This window comes from Zootoca vivipara, chromosome 6 (genome assembly GCF_965207765.1).
Source record: "Zootoca vivipara chromosome 6, rZooViv2.hap1.1, whole genome shotgun sequence".
NCBI lineage: Eukaryota > Metazoa > Chordata > Lepidosauria > Squamata > Lacertidae > Zootoca > Zootoca vivipara.
The window spans coordinates 1,006,859-1,026,395 of record NC_142589.1 but is presented as its reverse complement, the minus strand read 5'-3'; the positions used below and the strand labels follow the sequence as shown (position 1 = coordinate 1,026,395).

At 47.8% G+C, this 19,537-nt stretch overlaps 1 protein-coding gene across 1 annotated transcript; it reads right to left on the bottom strand.

The window, feature by feature from the left end:
* Window positions 1-8,972: 8,972 nt before the first annotated feature.
* LOC118087414 (S-adenosylmethionine synthase) lies at window positions 8,973-18,187 on the bottom strand. The gene is made up of 9 exons (XM_088671379.1): window positions 17,971-18,187; window positions 14,134-14,211; window positions 13,898-14,020; window positions 13,688-13,800; window positions 13,434-13,577; window positions 13,054-13,272; window positions 12,421-12,603; window positions 11,532-11,665; window positions 8,973-10,440 (listed from the first exon to the last, which is right to left on the bottom strand). The coding sequence occupies exons 1-9, from the start codon at window positions 18,050-18,052 to the stop codon at window positions 10,338-10,340; spliced, it is 1,179 nt and encodes a 392-aa protein (XP_088527505.1). The 5' UTR covers window positions 18,053-18,187; the 3' UTR covers window positions 8,973-10,337.
* Window positions 18,188-19,537: the final 1,350 nt, after the last annotated feature.

Genomic DNA, 19,537 nt, shown 5'->3' with positions numbered 1-19,537 from the left:
GAACTCTATACCCACTATTATATTCTGCTCTTGTGAAATCTTTGTATATAGGCAGGGCCTCTCCAGACTGGTGTCTTCAGTGTGTGGGTGACTTGATCGTGGATGGAGAACCTGACCTGGCATGTGTAACAGAGACCTGGTTGGATGAAGCAGATGAGCCTGTTCTTGCCACTGCTTGTCCACCAGGTTTCTCTTACGCAGAGCAACCCAAGTCAAATGGGCAGGGGATGGGTTTGCAGTGATTTTTAGGAAGTCATTAGCTTGCACCAGGCATCCTATTGGGAAGACCCAGTTTTCTGAGTGCATGTTCTGGAAGTTGGGCAATACAGGATTCTTTTTGGTGTACCGACCTCCCCACTGCACCAAGGATTCCCTGCCCGAGGTGCTTCAGGTCATGGTGGATGTTCTCCTGGAGACACCTAGTTTGGTTGTCCTAGGGGATTTTAACATCCATGCCAACACAACCTTACATGGGGCTGCTCACGACTTCGTGGAAAGCGTGGCCTCCATGGGGCTGTTCTTGAATAAGTTTGGCCTAACTCATAGTCGCAGACATGCCTTAGAGCTGGTGTTCACCTCTATGGATGTTGGTGATCTGACACTAAGTAAAAGCAAAACAAAAGAAGTGCCATGGTTGGATCACTTCCTAGTGCAAATGGACTTCTCCACAACCCTTCCCCTCTGGGAGGGAGGTGGAACTGATTTGGATGGTCCGCCCCCACCACCTAATGGAGCCAGATGGTTTCCAGAGAGTAAGGGATGTTTTATCCCATGCTGATGGCATTTCAGCTGATTCTCTGGTGGCCCGCTGGAATGTGGAGTTAATCAGGGCTATCGACTGTCTGGCTCCAAAGCGCCCTCTCCAATTGCATGGCGCCTGGACAGCCCCATGGTTTTCCCCAAAGCTGAGGGCAATGAAACAATCGCTGAGATGGCTAAAGCACCGGTGGTGAAACTCATTCTGAATTGGACCAGACACGTCGAGCCTACCAAGTGGCGATAGTAACGGCGAAGAAGACTTTCTTCACCGCCTCTATCGCATCTGCAGAAAACAGCAGCAGGAGACTCTTTCAGGTGGTTCGCAAACTAACGGAACCACCTTAATCACTGGGGCCTAGTAAGGACCCCAATATCTTCTGCAATGATTTTGCAAAGTTTTTTGTAGATAAAGTCGCTCAGATTCAGAGAGGTAGACTCCACCGTGGGAGCAGGAGAGTGCTAGATTCCTGTCTAGTCAAGTTGAATGGGATCAGTTCATGTGTTACCTCCAAGGATGTGGACAGGCTGCTTGGAGGAGTGAAACTGACCACCCATCTCCTTGATCCTTGCCCATCCTGGCTCATAAATGTGAGCCAGATAAGCCTGGGCGATGGGCTCTGTGGGGTAGTGAATGCTTCCCTCTGCGAGGAAGCCTTCCTATACTTGCTTAGAGGCAGTTATTAAACCGCTTCTTTAAAAAAAACATATTTGGACATGGCAACTTTTGCCCAGTCTCAGATCTTCCATTCTTGGGCAAGGTGACTGAGCACGCCTGGAGGATGCAGACCATTTAGATCCCTTCCAATCCAGATTCAGGCCTCATCATGGGACTGAAACTGCTTTGGTTGCGCTGGTCGATGATCTCCAGGGGGTTAGGGACAACTAGAGGGGCTGGGAGCTGGGGGCACTGTTATACAGTGGTTCTGCTCCTTTCTCCTGGGCCGTGTCCAGAAAGTGGTGGTGGGGAGATGAGTGTTCAGACCCCTGGGCTCTACTTGTGGGGTGCCTCAGGGTTCCGTCCTCTCCCCCATGCCTTTTAACATCTATATGGAGCCGCTGGGAGAGATCATCAGGTGGTTTAGGCTGGGTGTTCATTAGTATGTTGATGATACCCAGCTCTACCTCTCCTTTTAAATCAGAACCAGTCAAGGCAGGGAATGTCCTGTGTGAGTGCCTGGAGATGGTTGGAAGCTGGATGGCAGCTAACAGATTTGAGGTAGAATCCTGAAAAGACAGAAATACTGTATCTGGGATACAGGGGGCAGGCAGGTGTGGACTCCCTGCTGCTGAATGGATGGGGTAACTGTGCCCCTGAAGGATCAAGTGCGCAACCTGGGAGTCATTTTGGACTCACAGCTGTCCATAGAGGTGCAGATCAATTTTGTGTCCAGGGCAGGTGTCTTATCAGCTCCATCTGGTATGTAGGTCTTCACCCCCATCATTCAGCCTGGACACTGAGGTCCAGCTCCCAAGGGCCTTCTGGTGGTTCCCTCACTGCAAGAAGTGAAGTTGCAGGGAACCAGACAGAGGGCCACCTGCCTTGTGGAATGCCCTCCCATCAGATGTCAAGGAAATAAACAACTATCTGACTTTTAGAAGACATCTGAAGGCTGTCCTGTTTAGGGAAGGGGTATAAATATATTGTGGGAACACGGGTGGCGCTGTGGGTTAAACCACAGAACCAGCTCCCTTGGCCAGTAAACTGAGATGAGCACCACAACCCCAGTGTCCTCTATGACTGGACCTAACCATCAGGGGTCCCTTTACCTTTACCAATGTTGTTGTTCCTGGCATATTAATAAGGCATCGGTGATAATTTATTCTGCTGTTATTAGTTCTGTGACACTTCCCCGATACTACCACATTATTGCTGTCTGGATAAGCTGTAGTGCAAAAGACATTGGGGGGGGGGGACCCAGACCATTTGTGGTATGAAGGTTTTGTGGCATTTCAGCTGGAAGTTTTCACCCACTTCTCTGGCCCCAAGTGGCACTGTGGGGCTGCTCACCAGATCTCAGGTTGAGGAAATCATTGTCAGTAAGCTCCATTCTCTGTGCTCCGCTTCTGCTGACTGTGTCCCTAGTCGGGCTCAAAGTTGGAGCTTTGAGAGTAAAAGGGCTTGCTAGTTGGGAGTTTGCAGTGCCCTAAAAAAGGAATCTCTTTGAACACTTATTCCTTTAAGCACCAGGGGGCAGTGCAGTGTCCTGTACTGTAATACGCATTGCCTCTGACATGACCCAGTGCTCACCTGTGCACTACTTTCAGTGGGCAGAACAAGATTAGTGTTTTACAAGAGCACTCAGGCAGTAATACCTTGGGGAAAGGGGAATACTTAGGGCAAGGGTGTCAAACACAAGGCCCGGGGGCCTAATCCGGCCCGCCAGACCTCGTCATGTGGCCCGCGTAGCCGCCGCCGCCGACAATAACCACTGAGAGTAGTTCTGGAGCCTGCGATTGGCCGAGGTTCAAAACCGGGGGCGGGGCTGCAGGCGGAGGCCGGGGCGCTGGAGCCGCGCTGACGGCCTTGGCCAGGGAATTTCAATTTCGAATGAGGCTGAGGGAGGCGGTGGCACAGCGGCCAGATGGGGAAGTGAGATGCAGGAGGAGGAGGAGGAGGAAGCCCGCCGAGGAGGTAGGAAAGCCCTACAGGTGCCGCCGGCAAAGTTGGTGCCGGGACGGAGCAGCGCTGGATTTTTTTTCGGCGGGCTATGCTGTTGTCTCCGAGAGCGAGTGAGGCGGCACTAGGGAGCCGCTGCCCGCCGCTTCCCTTCCTCTCCTCGGCTGCATCCGGGAGGTGGGCGAGCGAGCGGGCGAAAGGGACGCGGAGTGAGCCTGAGGGGGAAGTAGGCGAAGTGCAACAGTCGCTCTCTTGATGGAGCCGGGTTTCTCTTCCCTCTTGCCCCGTTTTCTCCTCATAGACACTCAGGAGGGTGCCTGGCTTTTGCTCTGCCCCCCACCCCCGAGCCGCCCTTTGGCTTCTCAGTTCCGGCGGAGTTGCTCCCCGGGGGGGGGCGGCCGGGAGGGAGGCGACGGCGGCACGGGTTCCTGCTCTTCCCGCTCTGCCGCCGCCTCCTCTCAGCCCCTCGTGATGTAGGGCTCCAGATGGAGTCGCCTCGCGGTTTGAGTAGGTGGGAGGGGAATTTTTTTTTGGGGGGGGGAGGTTTTCAAGCCTCCTCCGCCTGCAGTCCCGGTAGGGAGAGGCGGCGGCGAACATGACAACAGCGCGGGTGGGGGGAAGAGCAGCTCTGAGGTGAAGATGCACGTCCGCTGGGGCTGCCGCCGCCTTCCTCCTCAGGAAATCCTCTGCCCTCCCTCAGCACGAGGGGAAGGGACTCTGGCGCTGAGAAGGGAGGATGCAAAAGCAAAGCAGGGAGTTGGCGCTGCACCGCATGTTCCTGCCCCACTCCAAAGCATGGGGTGGGTTGCAGTGTGTGGCATCCTGCCTAGCGGGGTTTGGGTGTGCGCAGGGCGGGAGAGGGAAGCCCTCTTTCCACCTGCAGGTTTTTAATCCCAGCAGTGGCTTTCTCCTTCCTGCCGAAGGTTTAGTTGAGCCCCCCCTCCGGAAGCCATCGATCCCCACCTTTTGTTCAAATTTCCCTCGTTTACATCCCCTCCCACACACACACCACGACGCAGGAATGTGATCCGCGTGGGGGCGGGAATGAGCTTACATTATTACAAAAAACAGTAATAATTGAATGCAGTGACAATAATTTATGATAATAAAGAGTGGACACATAGTCCTACGGACACAACCGGCCCTTTGAGGGTGACCAAACTGCTGATGCGGCCCCCGATGAATTTGAGTTTGACACCCCTGACTTAGGGTGACACGATATGATTGCCTGTTCCATTCAATGCCTCTTCCAAAGGAGTGTAGTCTTAGCAGGTTCACTTTTTGATTCTGCTGCTCCTTTTAGCAAACCGTTTCATTGCTTGAATTTTTGTTAAATGGCAGGATATAAATCCACAAGTAAATAATAAAGACTGCAAACCTACGCAGACTAAAAAAATAACCCCCACTAAATGCAAATGTGGTGTTCTTGCTAATTGTGGTTCAGATCGAGCTGCAAAAAACAATCTGCTGGCAACTTTCCTGAAGGAAGCTGAAGGGCAGCGCTGGGAAACCTGTTGGATTACAGCTCCTGGCAATCCTTCCTGCTGGCCGCTGGGGGGGGGGGGTCATGGGAGCTGAACTCCGGAAGGAGAGAAATGTCGGAACTAAGGTAGCAAATCAAAGTGGAGTTTTGTTTGTTCGTTTTTTTCTCCTGGAAAGTGCTACGCCTCGTTTTTTTTAATCTACACCAGTTCCTAGTTTCCAGGGTCAATTCAAGATGCTGGCGTTAGCCCTGAATGACCTAGGACTCCTGACCATTCGTTTCCACATCTGAAACACTACACACCACCATGAAGAATGGTGGGCAGCCACAAGGAGCAGGTTTAAATGCTGTTCCCAGCTCTTCATATCATACACAGGTAAGCAAGCAAAATTCTGTTTCCTTCCCTTCAGTGGAAGAGGCCTTGCCTTGTCCAGTGATCTACCTTCTGTGAATGAGAGCAACTGAGCTGATCAAGACTGCCTCTTCAGATACAGTGGTGCCTCGGTTTAAGTACACAATTGGTTCTGGAAGTCTGTACTTAACCTGAAACATACTTAACCTGAAGCGAACTTTTCCACTGAAAGTAATGGAAAGTGGAAAATTTGTTCCAGATGGGTCTGCGGAGTACTTAAAACTGAAAGTACTCAAACCGAAGCGTACTTACACCGAGGTATGACTGTATATGGAACTCTATATGGAGAGATTTGCCAAGCAACAGCGGTCTCTATATGACATGTAGAACTTATCTGCTGCTTTTGTGTGTTCAAAGTGTTTCATATCAATTAGCTTATAATCCTTATAGCAACTCTGTAAGGTAGGCCAGTAACATTACCTCTATATAGCAGATGAGAGGCTAAGGCTTGAGGGTCTTGCCTAGGACTACCAAGTGATTTCAGAACAGAGAGGACTATGACACAGCTACAGGTCAAGACAGTCAGATTTTTAATGATTTCCCAGCTACTGATAAAGAGTCACTCAGTTTTTAACATGCAGGTGCCTGTATTGTTGTTTTCACCAAGTGTATCTCATGCAGCCCAGTCCCATCACGACTGCTCTCTTCCAGCGTGGCCAAGGCAGTGCTTTTTCATAGCAAGTTGGATTAAAAAGGGAGGCTCTAGACAGCACTTAAAATAGCTCTATATTATCAAGCAAGTCTCCACAGCCAAGATCCTCTTACATTTGCTCACAATGAAGTCAAGTCTCCACAACGTTGAGTTTCCTACTTGTAGATTGAACCCATTTTATTGCTCCCTGATGAGAATAGCTGTGACAACAGCAATAAATTGCTGCTTAATTTTGTTGCTTGGGGCAAGGTGTAATCTTATAGATTCCCTTTCATTATTATTTTTTCTTAATTGCAAAACAAGAGCTATTTTGCTATAAAAGGGGATGCTGATGGAAGGAAACCTGTTAAGGGGCAAATTAAAACTAATCATTGAAACGGAAAATATTGAAATGACCTGCAAGGAGGAATCTGTCAGTAAAAGACACTAGTCCTAAAACAACTGAGCAGTTTGCCTTTCTGCATTCAACAGCCTAGCACTACAACTAGATTTTGATTCACTAGAATGCTGCAAATGAGGTCTGAAAAACAATGGAATAAATTGAATGCAATGAATACTTTAATGCACTAAAGTGTATGAATGAATAACGGACATTCTATTTTAAAGGCTAACTACAAAATTAGTTTACAATGAAGCTTATTCTCAGAACTGCAGCTTCAGGCCACAATCTACCAGAAGGAAGGAGCGCGCGCAGCTCAGGTCTGTGTGGAGCCCATGATACAGAAATGTACTTAGATCACTCATTACAGTAGTTCACACTCCAGCAGTTTAGAACCAAGAGAGATCAATTTACAGGCCAGGCAAAGTGGAAATACTTCAAGGGACTTTGCTTAAACAGCATTTCTGCATGTTCCTGCACTTACACTAAAATCTCACCACAGCTGCAAAGCTGCTGTTCAAACTGGCAGCTGTCACCAAGGCCTAGAAAGTATCTCGCGGACCTGCTTGACACACTTTAGGACCACAGACGGTAGCTGTGGGGAAAAGCAGCTTAAAGGCTTTAGGTGAGGAAGCAGTTTACACAGGCAGTAGGTCAGGGACTGGGCTCAGCCGACAACAGGATCCCACAATAATAAGCCCTTTAAAAACAAATGCACTTCTTCAAGACCTTCGACACCTAATACTATTTCAGGACCTATACTACTGTTCTGATGGCAAATAGTTTTGAACAGTGGGCCTTGGGCCACATTACCGTCATAGATGCTCCCTAGTGCCTTGCTGACTCTGCCTTGTCCAAAATTAGCCTTATACAACACCGCTTTTGCACTATTTGACCCAATAGTGGGGTCAAATGCATCAGTTGTAAACCAATGTTCCAGTGTTTCTCAAGCATGGGTCCCCCATATGTTGCAAGACTACAGCTCCCATCCCCAACAGACATATGCTGCTTGTCCTGAAACTTCCTAATGGAATATGTTTTATACTACAAATGTCTGACTTGTGTCTAAAGGTAAAGGGACCCCTGACCATTACCGGTAGGTCCAGTTGTGGACTCTGGGTCTGTGGCGCTCATCTTGCTCTATAGGCTTAGGGAGCCGGCGTACAGCTTCCAGGTCATGTGGCCAACATGACAAAGCCACTTCTAGCGAACCAGAGCAGCACAATGAAGAAGTGTGCATGTACACGAAAGCTTATACCAAAATAAAAACTTAGTTGGTCTTTAAGGTGCTACTGAATGAATTTTTTTATTTTACTTCGACCCAGACCAACACGGCTACCTACCTGTAAATAGAAACTGTTTACCTTCCCGCTATTTATCTACTTGCACTCTGTGCTTTCGAACTGCTAGGTTGGCAGCTGGGACCGAGCAACGGGAGCTCACCCTGTTGCGGGGATTTGAACCACCAACCTTCTGATCGGCAAGCCCTAGGCTCTTAACCCACAGCGCCACCTATGTCCCATTTGTCTCTAGAACATGGTTTTCAAAAAACCTCCAAGCAGCAATAATGCTGCAATTCGGGGAAAGACTGCAGAAGAAAATGCAACTGTCCACTAATAATGGACAGTTCATTACTATTGCATGTTCAGAACACTTACAAAATGACACCAGCCTGGAGGGGAACCTTAGATCTAAGATGACAGGAAGGTGGAGCTGAATGCCAAAGGAGACACAGCTGGCAACTGTTCCTGCTCAAATCTGAACCTGCCTGCAGAGGTAGGAGCCCATTAATTGCTGGCAAAAGAAATGAATTTGGGCCAAATAGAGCAGGACAGCAACAGTCAGGGATCTCAACAATCTTCCTGCATTGCAGAACTCTGGCAAAGATCTACATGTGCTCTCCAGTCAGTTACAGAACCAATGGGCTTGGGCAGTGAGCTGAATGTTTACCCTTTGCAGGAGGGAACAAGCTGCACAATGCAATAAAACTTGAATCTGAGAAAGCTTCTGGCTATCTGGAGAGTAGCATCAGTGAGCTCAATAAAGTAGCAGCTAGACAGCACACCCCGCCAGACGCAGAATGGTGCCATATTCAGTAAGTCTAAAAATATGAATGCAACACTCAAAATAGGCCAGCAATGTGGGTGGTATCTGGGAAGTTGGTTAGCACCTGTAACATCAAGTAGTCTGTTCAGACACCCTTTTTTCTTCTCATCTTCATTACTTTCTCTGTAGTTTGCTGCCACAATGGTGGTGGTGCTACCGGCAGTATAGTATATGGAGCTTAGCTCCTTCCCCTTACAGTTCCAGGTGATCTACGTCCATAGTTTTTTTGTTTGCTCCTTGCACAGCGGTTATCCACCCGCATAACCAATTTTGCACAAGTTGACAAGAGCACAGTGTGCATTCTGCATGTGTGGATTCAGTCAAGTATTAAAATAATCCCAACACAGGTAGTGAAGTAAATGCATTGGCATCAAGCTCCAACTCAGGCATGAATTCATAAAGAATGGTGTGCATTCAAGAAACTTCCAAAATGCAGGAAACTCCTGCATCGTGCTCAACTTTTGTTTCCCCTCTTCTGTATACCATGCAAGTTATAGCAAGAGCCTCTTATTCCTGATTTAGTATACCTCCAAACTTGACATTCAAACCAGAGACACAACACAGTAAGATAGAACCTAGCACTTTATTAAGAACTTTTAAATCAACTTGGAATTTCAAGAACCAGACATACGTAATAAACGCCCAGAAAAAAATTGGAACGCAAAAGGCACTTCCTGCTTAGGACACTTGCCATGGAATGGGCAGGTAAACAAGCTGGTTTCTCTGTACAACACCAGCCAAGTCAGCCTCTCCCAAGGCCAGTTATCCTGAGCACTGCCCTCCCCTGTTTTACACAAGCCAGACCCCCTGCAGGTTGTGACCCAAGGCTTTTCTGTAGGACACCTTGGCCTATCAGGGAATGCTGGGTACTGTCAAGGAATTTATGGTGTCAAAATAAAGTTAAAAAGCTGCCATTTGAGACCAGGGCTTCTCTGTACTCACACCCTGTCCCAAACACAATAAATAAGCAAGTATAAAAAAATTTCAAGTATGTAGGGTTTCCCCCCACGTCCTTTCCAAATGCACTCACACTCTGAAGGGAACTGGCTTCTCTGTAGCTACGCCAGTACTTCAGAATGCAGTTTGGACCTGACTTGGAAAATAAACCCCTGGGAGTTTTGTGCAACATGAAATTCCTGGCTCTTCTAAAGAAAAAAATTCCAGGTGCCAAAAGTATGCAGCCTACAGACCTCAGGTACAACCCTGTGACTTCTCTGCAGTACATCACAAGGCTGGCCAAGGGCCCACTTAATAAAAGATGGTGAGGTTTGGCTAGTGCTAAAACTGTGCATAGGATTTTTTTAAATAAAAAAACCACCTTTATTACGTACATCCCAAGAAGATAAGAGCAGAAAATGATTAAAGTATGGTGCTGACTGATTTTAAGAGAATAATACCATGAGTTGTGGGACCAAAATTGCCTTAATTAAAAAACCACGAGTTCCAAAATGGAACTTGCGGAGCATGCAGGGCCATCTCACTCACAAGATATCAGTTGGGGAGGGGGGAGAGCCCAAGTCATTGCACCATCCTGCTCTAGATATTTGGACAGAGACTATGTGAAACCACGCAGTGCACATTAGGAGGGAGGCATCTTGCTCATTGTTGAAAGGAAATTCTCGTTAGCCTTTGGGCAATACAAAGGATTAGACTGAAGCACTGTTTTGACTACAGCCTGTTCTTCTCTGTTTTACATATAGCGCCTATGCTCAACTGGCTCTACACATACGTCAAGCACACCAGGAAGAGGAGAAAGCACAGTGCAATTGCGGTCCCCAGAGGACTAATATTCATGGCAATGGACAGAATGTGCCAAATTAAGAGCAGAGGACAGGACCAGTTTAGGGAATGGGGCTCTTTCCCACAGAAAAGCCTGGAGGTTTCTCTGTAATGTACACCAACAGGTCTGGGGAAAGAAGCCCAACATGTTCAGTATTTAAGCTTTTTGGGCACTTCCCATGGGAAGTTGTCCCTACCAAAGTGGCCATAGGCAGCAGTCTTCTGATAAATAGGCCTCTTCAGATCCAGATCCCTGGAATATACAAGTCCGTAACTCAATACAAGGCATTTATCAAGCAAAGCAAAAACCAGCTACACTGAAGGGGCCACTTGATGTTCAATGCTGTAGTACCAAGACATGGACCAATGGCTACTTTGTACACAGGAAGTAGACGGGACCCATTTGCTCCCAATTCTGGGTGCCAATGCAAATACATCCCAAGGAAACTAAGCCCCTGGGCTCAACTGACATTACATAATACTTACCCTCCATTATGAGTGGCTACATCCAACTGTAGATCACCACAAGTTTCTCCACTGGGAATGGTACTCCCTATCTGAATAATCAGCTCATATTACAACCAAACCTGTCTACTTCCAGCTTGGAGCTTTTAGAAGCAGTTAGTCAATGTAGGCAGCAGCACCACTCAGAAGACCCATATACTCAAAAGCACATGACTGAAGTGCCCAAGATGAGTCTTGTAATAACTCACAGAAATCCTCATATCCCTGCACTATCCACACTTTGGGGTATCCAAATCAGTGCAAGAGCCACAAGGGCTGTGCCATTTTGCAAGGGTGGATTTAGTATTACTGTATCTATATACCACTTGCTGCATTAAAAGAGAATAGCTTTTCAATCTTGGGTATGTATGCCAATGGTGCAACTCCAAACTCCCCAAACTGGCTGGGGATCATAGCCAGACAGCAAAAAGCTCCTTTGTTATCGGCCACCTTTGCCCCAAAATGTGCTCTTCTAAGATACTTTTCATTTTCTGTGCCTTCCCTTGGTATGTCACATCATAAACTGTAATTTGCCTTACTATACAGTGACAGAGAGGCACAGACTAGCACACCGTTCTGCTTTAACCACTACATATTAAAGAGCAAGCACTACTTTGTTTTATCTCTAGAAAAATGAACCACCCCAAAGCTCCTCTACAGCGGTAATGGGGAACTGTCTCTGCCACTCCCCAGGAGACTAGGCGTTTTGGCAAGCGTCTATGGTCGGAGATTGTGCAACACCTTGTACATTTAGGTAATGCCATGTTTATGCCTAGACCCATCCTTATTACCTCTTTTTTATCTGCCTTAATATTATGTGCATGCACCACCATGTTTTACCTGACAATAACCCCTGGGCGGAGGTCAAAGTTCTTCTTCACAATGTCTAGCAGCTCGTGCTCAGTCTTTTGGGAGGTGCCGTAATGAAAAATGGATACTGACAGTGGGTGGGCCACTCCAATGGCATAGGAGACCTAAGAGCAAAGTTAATATAAACCAAAAGCATTAAAATGTTTGTGGTTTCAGCTACTTTGTAGGGTATCCCATTTCTCTTCTCCCGCTTCACACACCATTATTCCAATACTTTCCTTTCAACCCACACTCCCTGGGCAAATTGTTTTTACTACTAATCCTTAAGTTGTATCTCCAGACTGAATTCCAAATGCTTATTTAACTTTCCTACTGTGTTTATTTTAGAGCCCAAGCTTTGAAAAGAAACCTAATGGCACAGCGACACATCAAGTTGGCAAATACTGCATGGCAACCAAGTAACTCTTGCTAGAGCAGGAGTTGGAAATGTGGCATCCTCCAAATGATGCTGGGATGACCATAAGCCCCAGCAACCATGGCCAATGGTCAAGGATGATGGGAGTTGTAGTCTAACAAACCTCGTATGGATTGCATTGGCCACTGCAAGGCAGAATTTGAGATTTACTGTGGCATTGATTATAAGTGCAAGAATCATGAAGGTGTCAGGTGTATTAATACAAGGACCACATTTTTCAGAAGCAGCTGTTACACAGCTGAGCGTTACCAACACCTGATTTACATCTCTGCTGCACTGCAGCTGCCTAAAAATCATGCAAGTGCTAACTGTACACACTTCCAAGTTTCTAATAAATTGTGCAACTAACATCTTAAACCCCAAATACTCATTTAAAGAAAACACTAATGTTGCAAATCTTGGGGAAATGCATCTCGCTGCCCAGAACCAACAGACCGAACATACCTGTACGAGCACTCTCCGACAGAGACCAGACTTCACAAGGGATTTTGCAACCCAGCGAGCAGCGTAAGATGCTGAACGGTCAACTTTTGTGTAGTCTTTACCAGAGAAAGCACCACCTCCATGAGCTCCCCAGCCACCATAGGTATCAACAATGATCTTCCGGCCAGTCAAGCCAGCATCTCCCTGAAATTGGCAATTTTTTTCATTATTTATTTGCCAACCTTCCTGCAGAGTCCATCACATCTGACTGGACACAGCACCGCCTGTCTAAGACTGGAATGAGGAACCCGGAGCTCTCCAGATTGTGAACTTGCATCAGCCCCTAGCCAATGTGGCCCATGATCGGGGGAGGATGAAAGTTTTAGTCCAATAACATGCGGCATCTCAGAGGCTCTCCACCCCTAGTCTATAGCAAGGCCACCCCTAGTCTATAGCAAGGCAAAGCTACCAGAAGCATAAGACTGTGCTGTGTTTCTAGACACTAGAACTCTAGATGGCATATGCAGCAAAGGCATTTGATTTGTCCCAAAAGCATGATGCTTCTGAACAGTAATGCTATAGCTGAGATCTTCCAGTAAGGTACCATCAATTGTAGAAATTAGGCAAAGGACAAGAATCCAACCTTCATCATACCTGGGGGCCCCCAATTACAAAACGGCCACTAGGCTGCAGGTGGTAGACAGTATCATCATCCAGGTATTTTGCAGGTACAACAGTTCTGACCACTTTCTCTTTCAGGGCATCTCTCATCTCATCCAGTCCAATTTTATCATCATGTTGAACAGAAATAACAATTGTATGGACTCTAATAGGGATGACTGCACCACGGTCTTGTCTGTACTGCACAGTCACCTAAAAGGGAATCAAGGAAAACATAATTTTTGCATCATTTCATGTCCAAGTTTTCTTACACTTTGATTGTAGTTAAAAAGGCCTTGATAGAAGACTGGCTATGGTTTTCATTTTCAAGACCTTTCAACGTTAAGACAATGCAAGTTAAAGACAACATTTACCTGAGTTTTAGAATCTGCTCGTAGCCAGGGCAAGGTATGGTTACGACGAAGCTCTGCCAGTTTGGCGTTCAGCTGGTGTGCAAGGAGAAGAGTCAGAGGCATGCATTCTTCCGTCTCATCCGTAGCATAGCCAAACATCAAGCCCTATTTTTGTAACCAAACCAAGATATGAATTTCAGCTTCCTAAGGTGAAGTTTTAAGAATGCACATCACAAACAAATTCTGAGTAATCCACAGCCTCTTATAACACTAACCTGATCCCCAGCACCGATGTCTTCTTCCTTTCTGTCAAGATGAACTCCCTGAGCAATGTCAGGGGACTGCTGCTCCAGGGCAACCAATACATTGCATGTCTTATAGTCAAAACCTAGGACACACACATAATGCTTGTAAGTCCTAATCTTATTAATAGTCAACATTTCTATTCAAAATTAAAACGGCCAGAAGCAACCCAATCTGCTTACCTTTTGAGGAATCATCATAGCCAATGTGCTTTATTGTTTCACGAACAATTTTCTGATAGTCAACCGCAGCTCTAGATGTGATCTCCCCAGCCAGAAGGATCATTCCCGTCTTTGCAGCAGTTTCTGCAAAATAATACAGAACCAGCACTGTCAACTCAAAGTACAGTGGAATTGCAGTTCTTTGACTACACTCCCAATAGATTCAATTTCTTCCCATAATGGTCAAGGCAACTTACCACATGCTACTTTGGCATCTGGATCTTGTTTAAGATGTGCATCAAGGACAGCATCACTAATTTGATCACAGATCTTATCTAAAATCAGAAACAGCTTCCATTACTTTTCAGACCTCAAGGTTGCCATTACTTCACGTTAAAAAGTATTCCGCCAACACCCATGCAGGTTTGGTGTCCGTATAGTTAAAGCTATGGTTTTCCCAGTAGTGATGTATGGAAGTGAGAGCTGGACCATAAAGAAGGCTGATCGTCGAAGAATTGATGCTTTTGAATTATGGTGCTGGAGGAGACTCTTGAGAGTCCCATGGACTGCTAGAAGATCAAACCTATCTATTCTTAAGGAAATCAGCCCTGAGTGCTCACTGGAAGGACAGATCGTGAAGCTGAGGCTCCAATACTTTGGCCACCTCATGAGAAGAGAAGAATCCTTGGAAAAGACCCTGATGTTGGGAAAGATTGAGGGCACTAGGAGAAGGGGACGACAGAGGACGAGATGGTTGGACAGTGTTCTCGAAGCTACGAACATGAGTTTGACCAAACTGCGGGAGGCAGTGCAAGACAGGAGTGCCTGGCGTGCTATGGTCCATGGGGTCACGAAGAGTCGGACACGACTAAACGACTAAACAACAATACAACATGTAGGTTAAGCCTAGCCTTTTACCACTTTTTTCCTGGTACCATCAACCAATTAAAGAACAGCTGTTCATGTCAATATGGAACTCCCTTCCCAGGAAAGCTTGAGCTGCTTGTTTTCTGGTAACAGACATGGATAAAGGACTTTATAGGAGATCTTGGTTTAGGAACAGCCACTGGTTCCTGCTGACCTGTTGCAACTGCTAGTTTTGACATTAATGACTTATACCAACAATACAACAAAAAGGCCCAGCACTCACAATTAATGGTTCAGCAGAAACCCTGTGAAGTAATTAGGCAGCGATGAATGAAGTGGGGGAAATTATATTTAAGCAAAACTGGCCAATGCTTGATAGCACAAGCTCAAGCTTTCCTCATTCCCTCTAGACCAGGCATCCCCAAACTGCGGCCCTCCAGATACAACTCCCATGATCCCTAGCTAACAGGACCAGTGGTCAGGGAAGATGGGAATTGTAGTCCAAAACATCTGGAGGGCCGAAGTTTGGGGATGCCTGCTCTAGACACACGAATAAAATTACCCTCAGAATTGCACAGGTCCCTCAGTTCTCAAGCTAGTTTTGGTTGACTAAACTTTGCAGCTCTCTGTATTTCCTACCCACCGGTCTCCACATGGAAACGGCACTGTTTAAGATGAAATTTTAATGCCGTGCATCCAAGCCCAGCTTGTACCTTCAAGGTATACATGTTGCCTTTTATTCTGCTGCCCTTATATTTGCCCTTTACAAATGATGCCTCACACCCAACCATGCATCTTGGCACTAAGATTCAATTCCTGCAATTGTAACCTGGTTATAAAACACCCACTCAATTCTGTAGAATGACTGTACTTGCCATTTTGAAATTAGAACTGCTTTCAACCAGGACAGTCAACCCACACTGCAATGAAATTTATTATAGAGCACTGAAGTCTGGAATGCCCAAATGCTTTACAACCCCTTACGTATACTTCAGTAATCAACACATAGTCCTTAATAGCCATTCTTCAGATCTGATCTACCATTTCATTTAACGGTAAGGATTTAGCAATCTCATTACCTCTGAGGCCCCAACATGCCACAGATAAGGCTCCCCACCATCAACACTTCAGCTAGTGGTCTAGACACATGAAGTCTTTATTTAACAGAAATTATAAGGCATACCTTCAAAAGCCGTCAATTTGTTTAATGTGTAGAACCAGTTACTGACAGAAGCACTGTCTGTACACAAGGCTGCAGGCTATAAATGCAGACTAGTGTCATCCTATATCTAATCCAGAGAGAACAAGATGGCAGTGAGGATAAATTACTACCAGCGCAGGATTCCTATATATGGATAAGTCCGAGACAGAAGATACTGTATGCAGCTGCCACATCAGTACACACACCATTAGTACTAAATGAACATTTTACAGTACAGTTCTCTGGTTAAGAACTTAATTCGTTCTGGAGGTCCGTTCTTAACCCGAAACTGTTAACCTGAAGCACCACTTTAGCTAATGGGGCCTCCTGCTGCCACCACACCGCTGAAGCACGATTTCTGTTCTCATCCTGCAGTTCTTAACCCGAGGTACTATTTTTGGGTTAGCAGAGTCTGTAACCTGAGGTACCACTGTATAGATCTCCAATTTGGAGTTCACCTAAGCCAGAAAAGAAGCAGCTCTAACGGCACAGATTTAGCAGTCTTGCCAAAGGTGGATGTTGTGGTTAAAATCAGTCAATGTTATTCTATCAAGAGGTACTAGGCTGTCAATACAAATGCCTAATCTACATAAACTTCAGTTGCATGGCATACCGATTTGACTAGTTTCACAGTACAGTATAAAGAACTTGAACATAGAAAGCTCAAATCAGAATATTTTAAAGACATTTAAGCACATAAAAAAGTGGGCAACTTCTAAACAAGAAACTAAAATAGCTCCCTAAGGGAATGAGATACAGAGAGAACAAAGGTCTAGCAAGTATAAAGAACAGGCACTTAGAATTGTGGATTTCAAAGTCAGAAGAACAGGTGTCATTCACTTGGAGAACAGAGTAAGAGCACCAGTGATGCTTTTCTATCCTGTACTCTGCATACTACTCGGGCAAAAAGAAGCCAGCTATCCAGCAGTCGTCGTCAACCCCCCCACTGAAAACACAAGGTGCTATTCTTCAACCACCACATGGCAGAAACAGAGGTGCAACACCCCCCCTTTCCTGCAGCAAAGGAAATGGCCAAAGCTGAATTGCCCTGTATCAAAGCGTCCTTGTTCCAATAGCAAAGGCTATCTTTAGAACAGCACTCCACAGAACAGTGCAAAAAAGCACACATGCCCAGCCACTAGGATCGGAGGCAGCCTTCTCCAACTCCAGCCCTCCCTCTATCCATGCTGCAGGCTCTGCCCAGACATCATGGCGGAGGAGGACAATGAAAGCGCAAGTCTCCTCCTCCTCCAGCACCGTTGGGCATCCAGACCGCTTTGAGCCGACAACGAATATTCTTCCTCTGTGTAGTTGTGAATTGCTTTTTGGCTGTGTAACGTAGACAGATACGTGATTGTGCGTACTTACATGAAAGCCCACCTGCTTCTGTATTTAAAAGGCAGGCGCTTGATCCTTGTCTCACCCACCCCCGTTTTTACACGCGCGCGCTGCAGTTTTGGGCTTCCGGCTTCTCTCTTCCATTTCCACACACAAAAAATTCGTTTTCTCAGGGGCTGCTCCCTTCCTACCATCCATCGTCTCTCCCAAGATCGCGCCATGCGGATACCACGTGGTCGCCTGCAATGCGGGGGCGCGTCCCCGTCACCGGGCGGGAGCGCGCGCTCCGAGCCCGCGAAGGGGCCGCTTCAATCGTCTCCCTCCCATGCCGCCATCGCGCACTTTCCCTTTGTTGCCCTGCCCCCCCGCTACCCCTCTCGCAATCCAGGGGGGCAGCGGGGAAACTCCCGCTCCTGTCCCGGGCGGCCGAGCGGAGCCTGGAAGCGACGCCCAAGACTCCAACCTCCCCCCCCCCGCGCGCGCGCCCTCGTGGTGCTTCCCCTTCCCTCATCCGCCGAAACGGGCCTCCGAGAGCCGGACACGAGCCAGCCAGGCAGCCGGGGGGCGCGCGCCACAGCACAGCAACCAATCAGCGAGAGAGCGGTCGCCCCCTGCTCCTCCCAATGCCCCACAGCCGGGTCTTTCGCGCTCCCCCCCCCGCGCCTCCTTCTGCCGCGAGGGCGCTCACCTGGGTGCCCCTCCCCCACCGACTCTGAGGTGAAGAGGAAGGTGCCCTCATCGATCCTGCTGTCGCGGAAACCGTTCATCATCGCGCCGGAGGAGAGTCGCTGAGGAGAACGAGGCGGAAGCGTGGTAGGAGCGCGGCGCGGAAGAGCCCACAAAGCAAGCAAGCGAATGAATGCCGATGAGATGCAAGTAAAGAAGCTCTGGTCCCTCGCCGGAATGAAGGAGCCGGTCCTCCGGCGCGGGCATTTATACCGCCTGGCCCCGCCCTCCTCCCGGCGGAGCCCCGCCTCCTGCTCCTCTGCCGAGGGGGAGGGGTGGCGCCGCCCTCTCGCTCCCTCCTCCCTCCCTCCCTCCAGACGAAGCGGCTCCCGCTGGCGCCGCCCTTCCCGGGCACCCGAGCCGTGCGCGTGCGAAGTCCCTCTTCCTGCCGCGCGGCGCCCGCCTTCCCCGAATTTCCTCAGGGCGGCGCCGGCCTGCTTGGCATTTCCCCCCCGCGAGGGAGCCGGCGCGAGGACGAGGAGAGGCCTGCAGCGGGAGGCGCCGTCCGGCCGCGGATCATTCGCGAGGCCGCGCCTCGGGCGGGCAGGGCGGCCATGTTGGCTCTCTCCGCTCAGCCGCGCGGGTCCCTTCCTCCCTCGCCCCTTTCGAGGGCAGCGCAGGGCCTGGCAGGGGCCTGAGCTCCGCGCCACGTTCGCCGAGCGCATTGTCCCGAGGGCGATCCTAAACGGGGCTGGTCGCTCCCAGTTTCGCTCGCCTCAGTTGGCCACTTATTTGTCCGCAAAACGGAGGGCGCTTCCTTCCCTCAGAGCAAAGCATACTGGAGAGTGCGCCTCCATGACAAACACATTTTCAAATAAATTTGACATTCGATCCATACGTATAGAGCGCTTTAGTGTTTTGAGACGTAGGCTGAAAGGATGCCCTCGTATGAACTCGATGGGTTCAGGCAAAAGGGCGGGAACGGAATGCCGCCTTTCTCAGTAAAACTGATGCCCGAAGCAGTGAGATGTCTTACAGTCCTTGGAAAGCAATACAGTATTTTAGAACCGAAGTCATTCCAATACAGCATACCCTCCGACATTTATCTGATGAAAATAGGGACACCCCATTCCATAAGGATAATATTATTATTTATACCCCACACTCTTAACTGGATTGCCCCAGCCACTTGGCAGCTTCCGACATAAATAAAAACAATAAAGCACTAAACTTTTTTTTATTAAAAAAAAAAAACCCTTCCCTTCAGATGCCTCAGGGATCACATAGCTCCATACCCTCCCAACATTTCTCCAATGAAAATATGGACATTGCACAAAATTATGAGGAGGCATAGGAGCCAACTGGAGCTGAGGGGTCTTTGACCTGCCTAATAAGATATCTGAGGGGGCTGGTTCCGCCAAGTTGATGGACATTAAAAAATTCCTTCAGTAGCACCTTAAAGACCAACTAAGTTTTTATTTTGGTATGAGCTTTCGTGTGCATGCACAAAGAAGTGTGCATGCACACGAAAGCTCATACCAAAATAAAAACTTAGTTGGTCTTTAAGGTGCTACTGAAGGAATTTTTTT

Coding starts and splice junctions, on each gene's coding strand:
- LOC118087414 (XM_088671379.1), bottom strand. CDS start 18,052: ATGATGAACGGTTTCCGCGACAGCAGGATCGATGAGGGCACCTTCCTC. Junction 14,021..14,133: donor AGATGCCAAAGTAGCATGTG/GTAAGTTGCCTT, acceptor ATTATTTTGCAG/AAACTGCTGCAAAGACGGGA. Junction 12,604..13,053: donor TTGTAATTGGGGGCCCCCAG/GTATGATGAAGG, acceptor TGCCAATTTCAG/GGAGATGCTGGCTTGACTGG.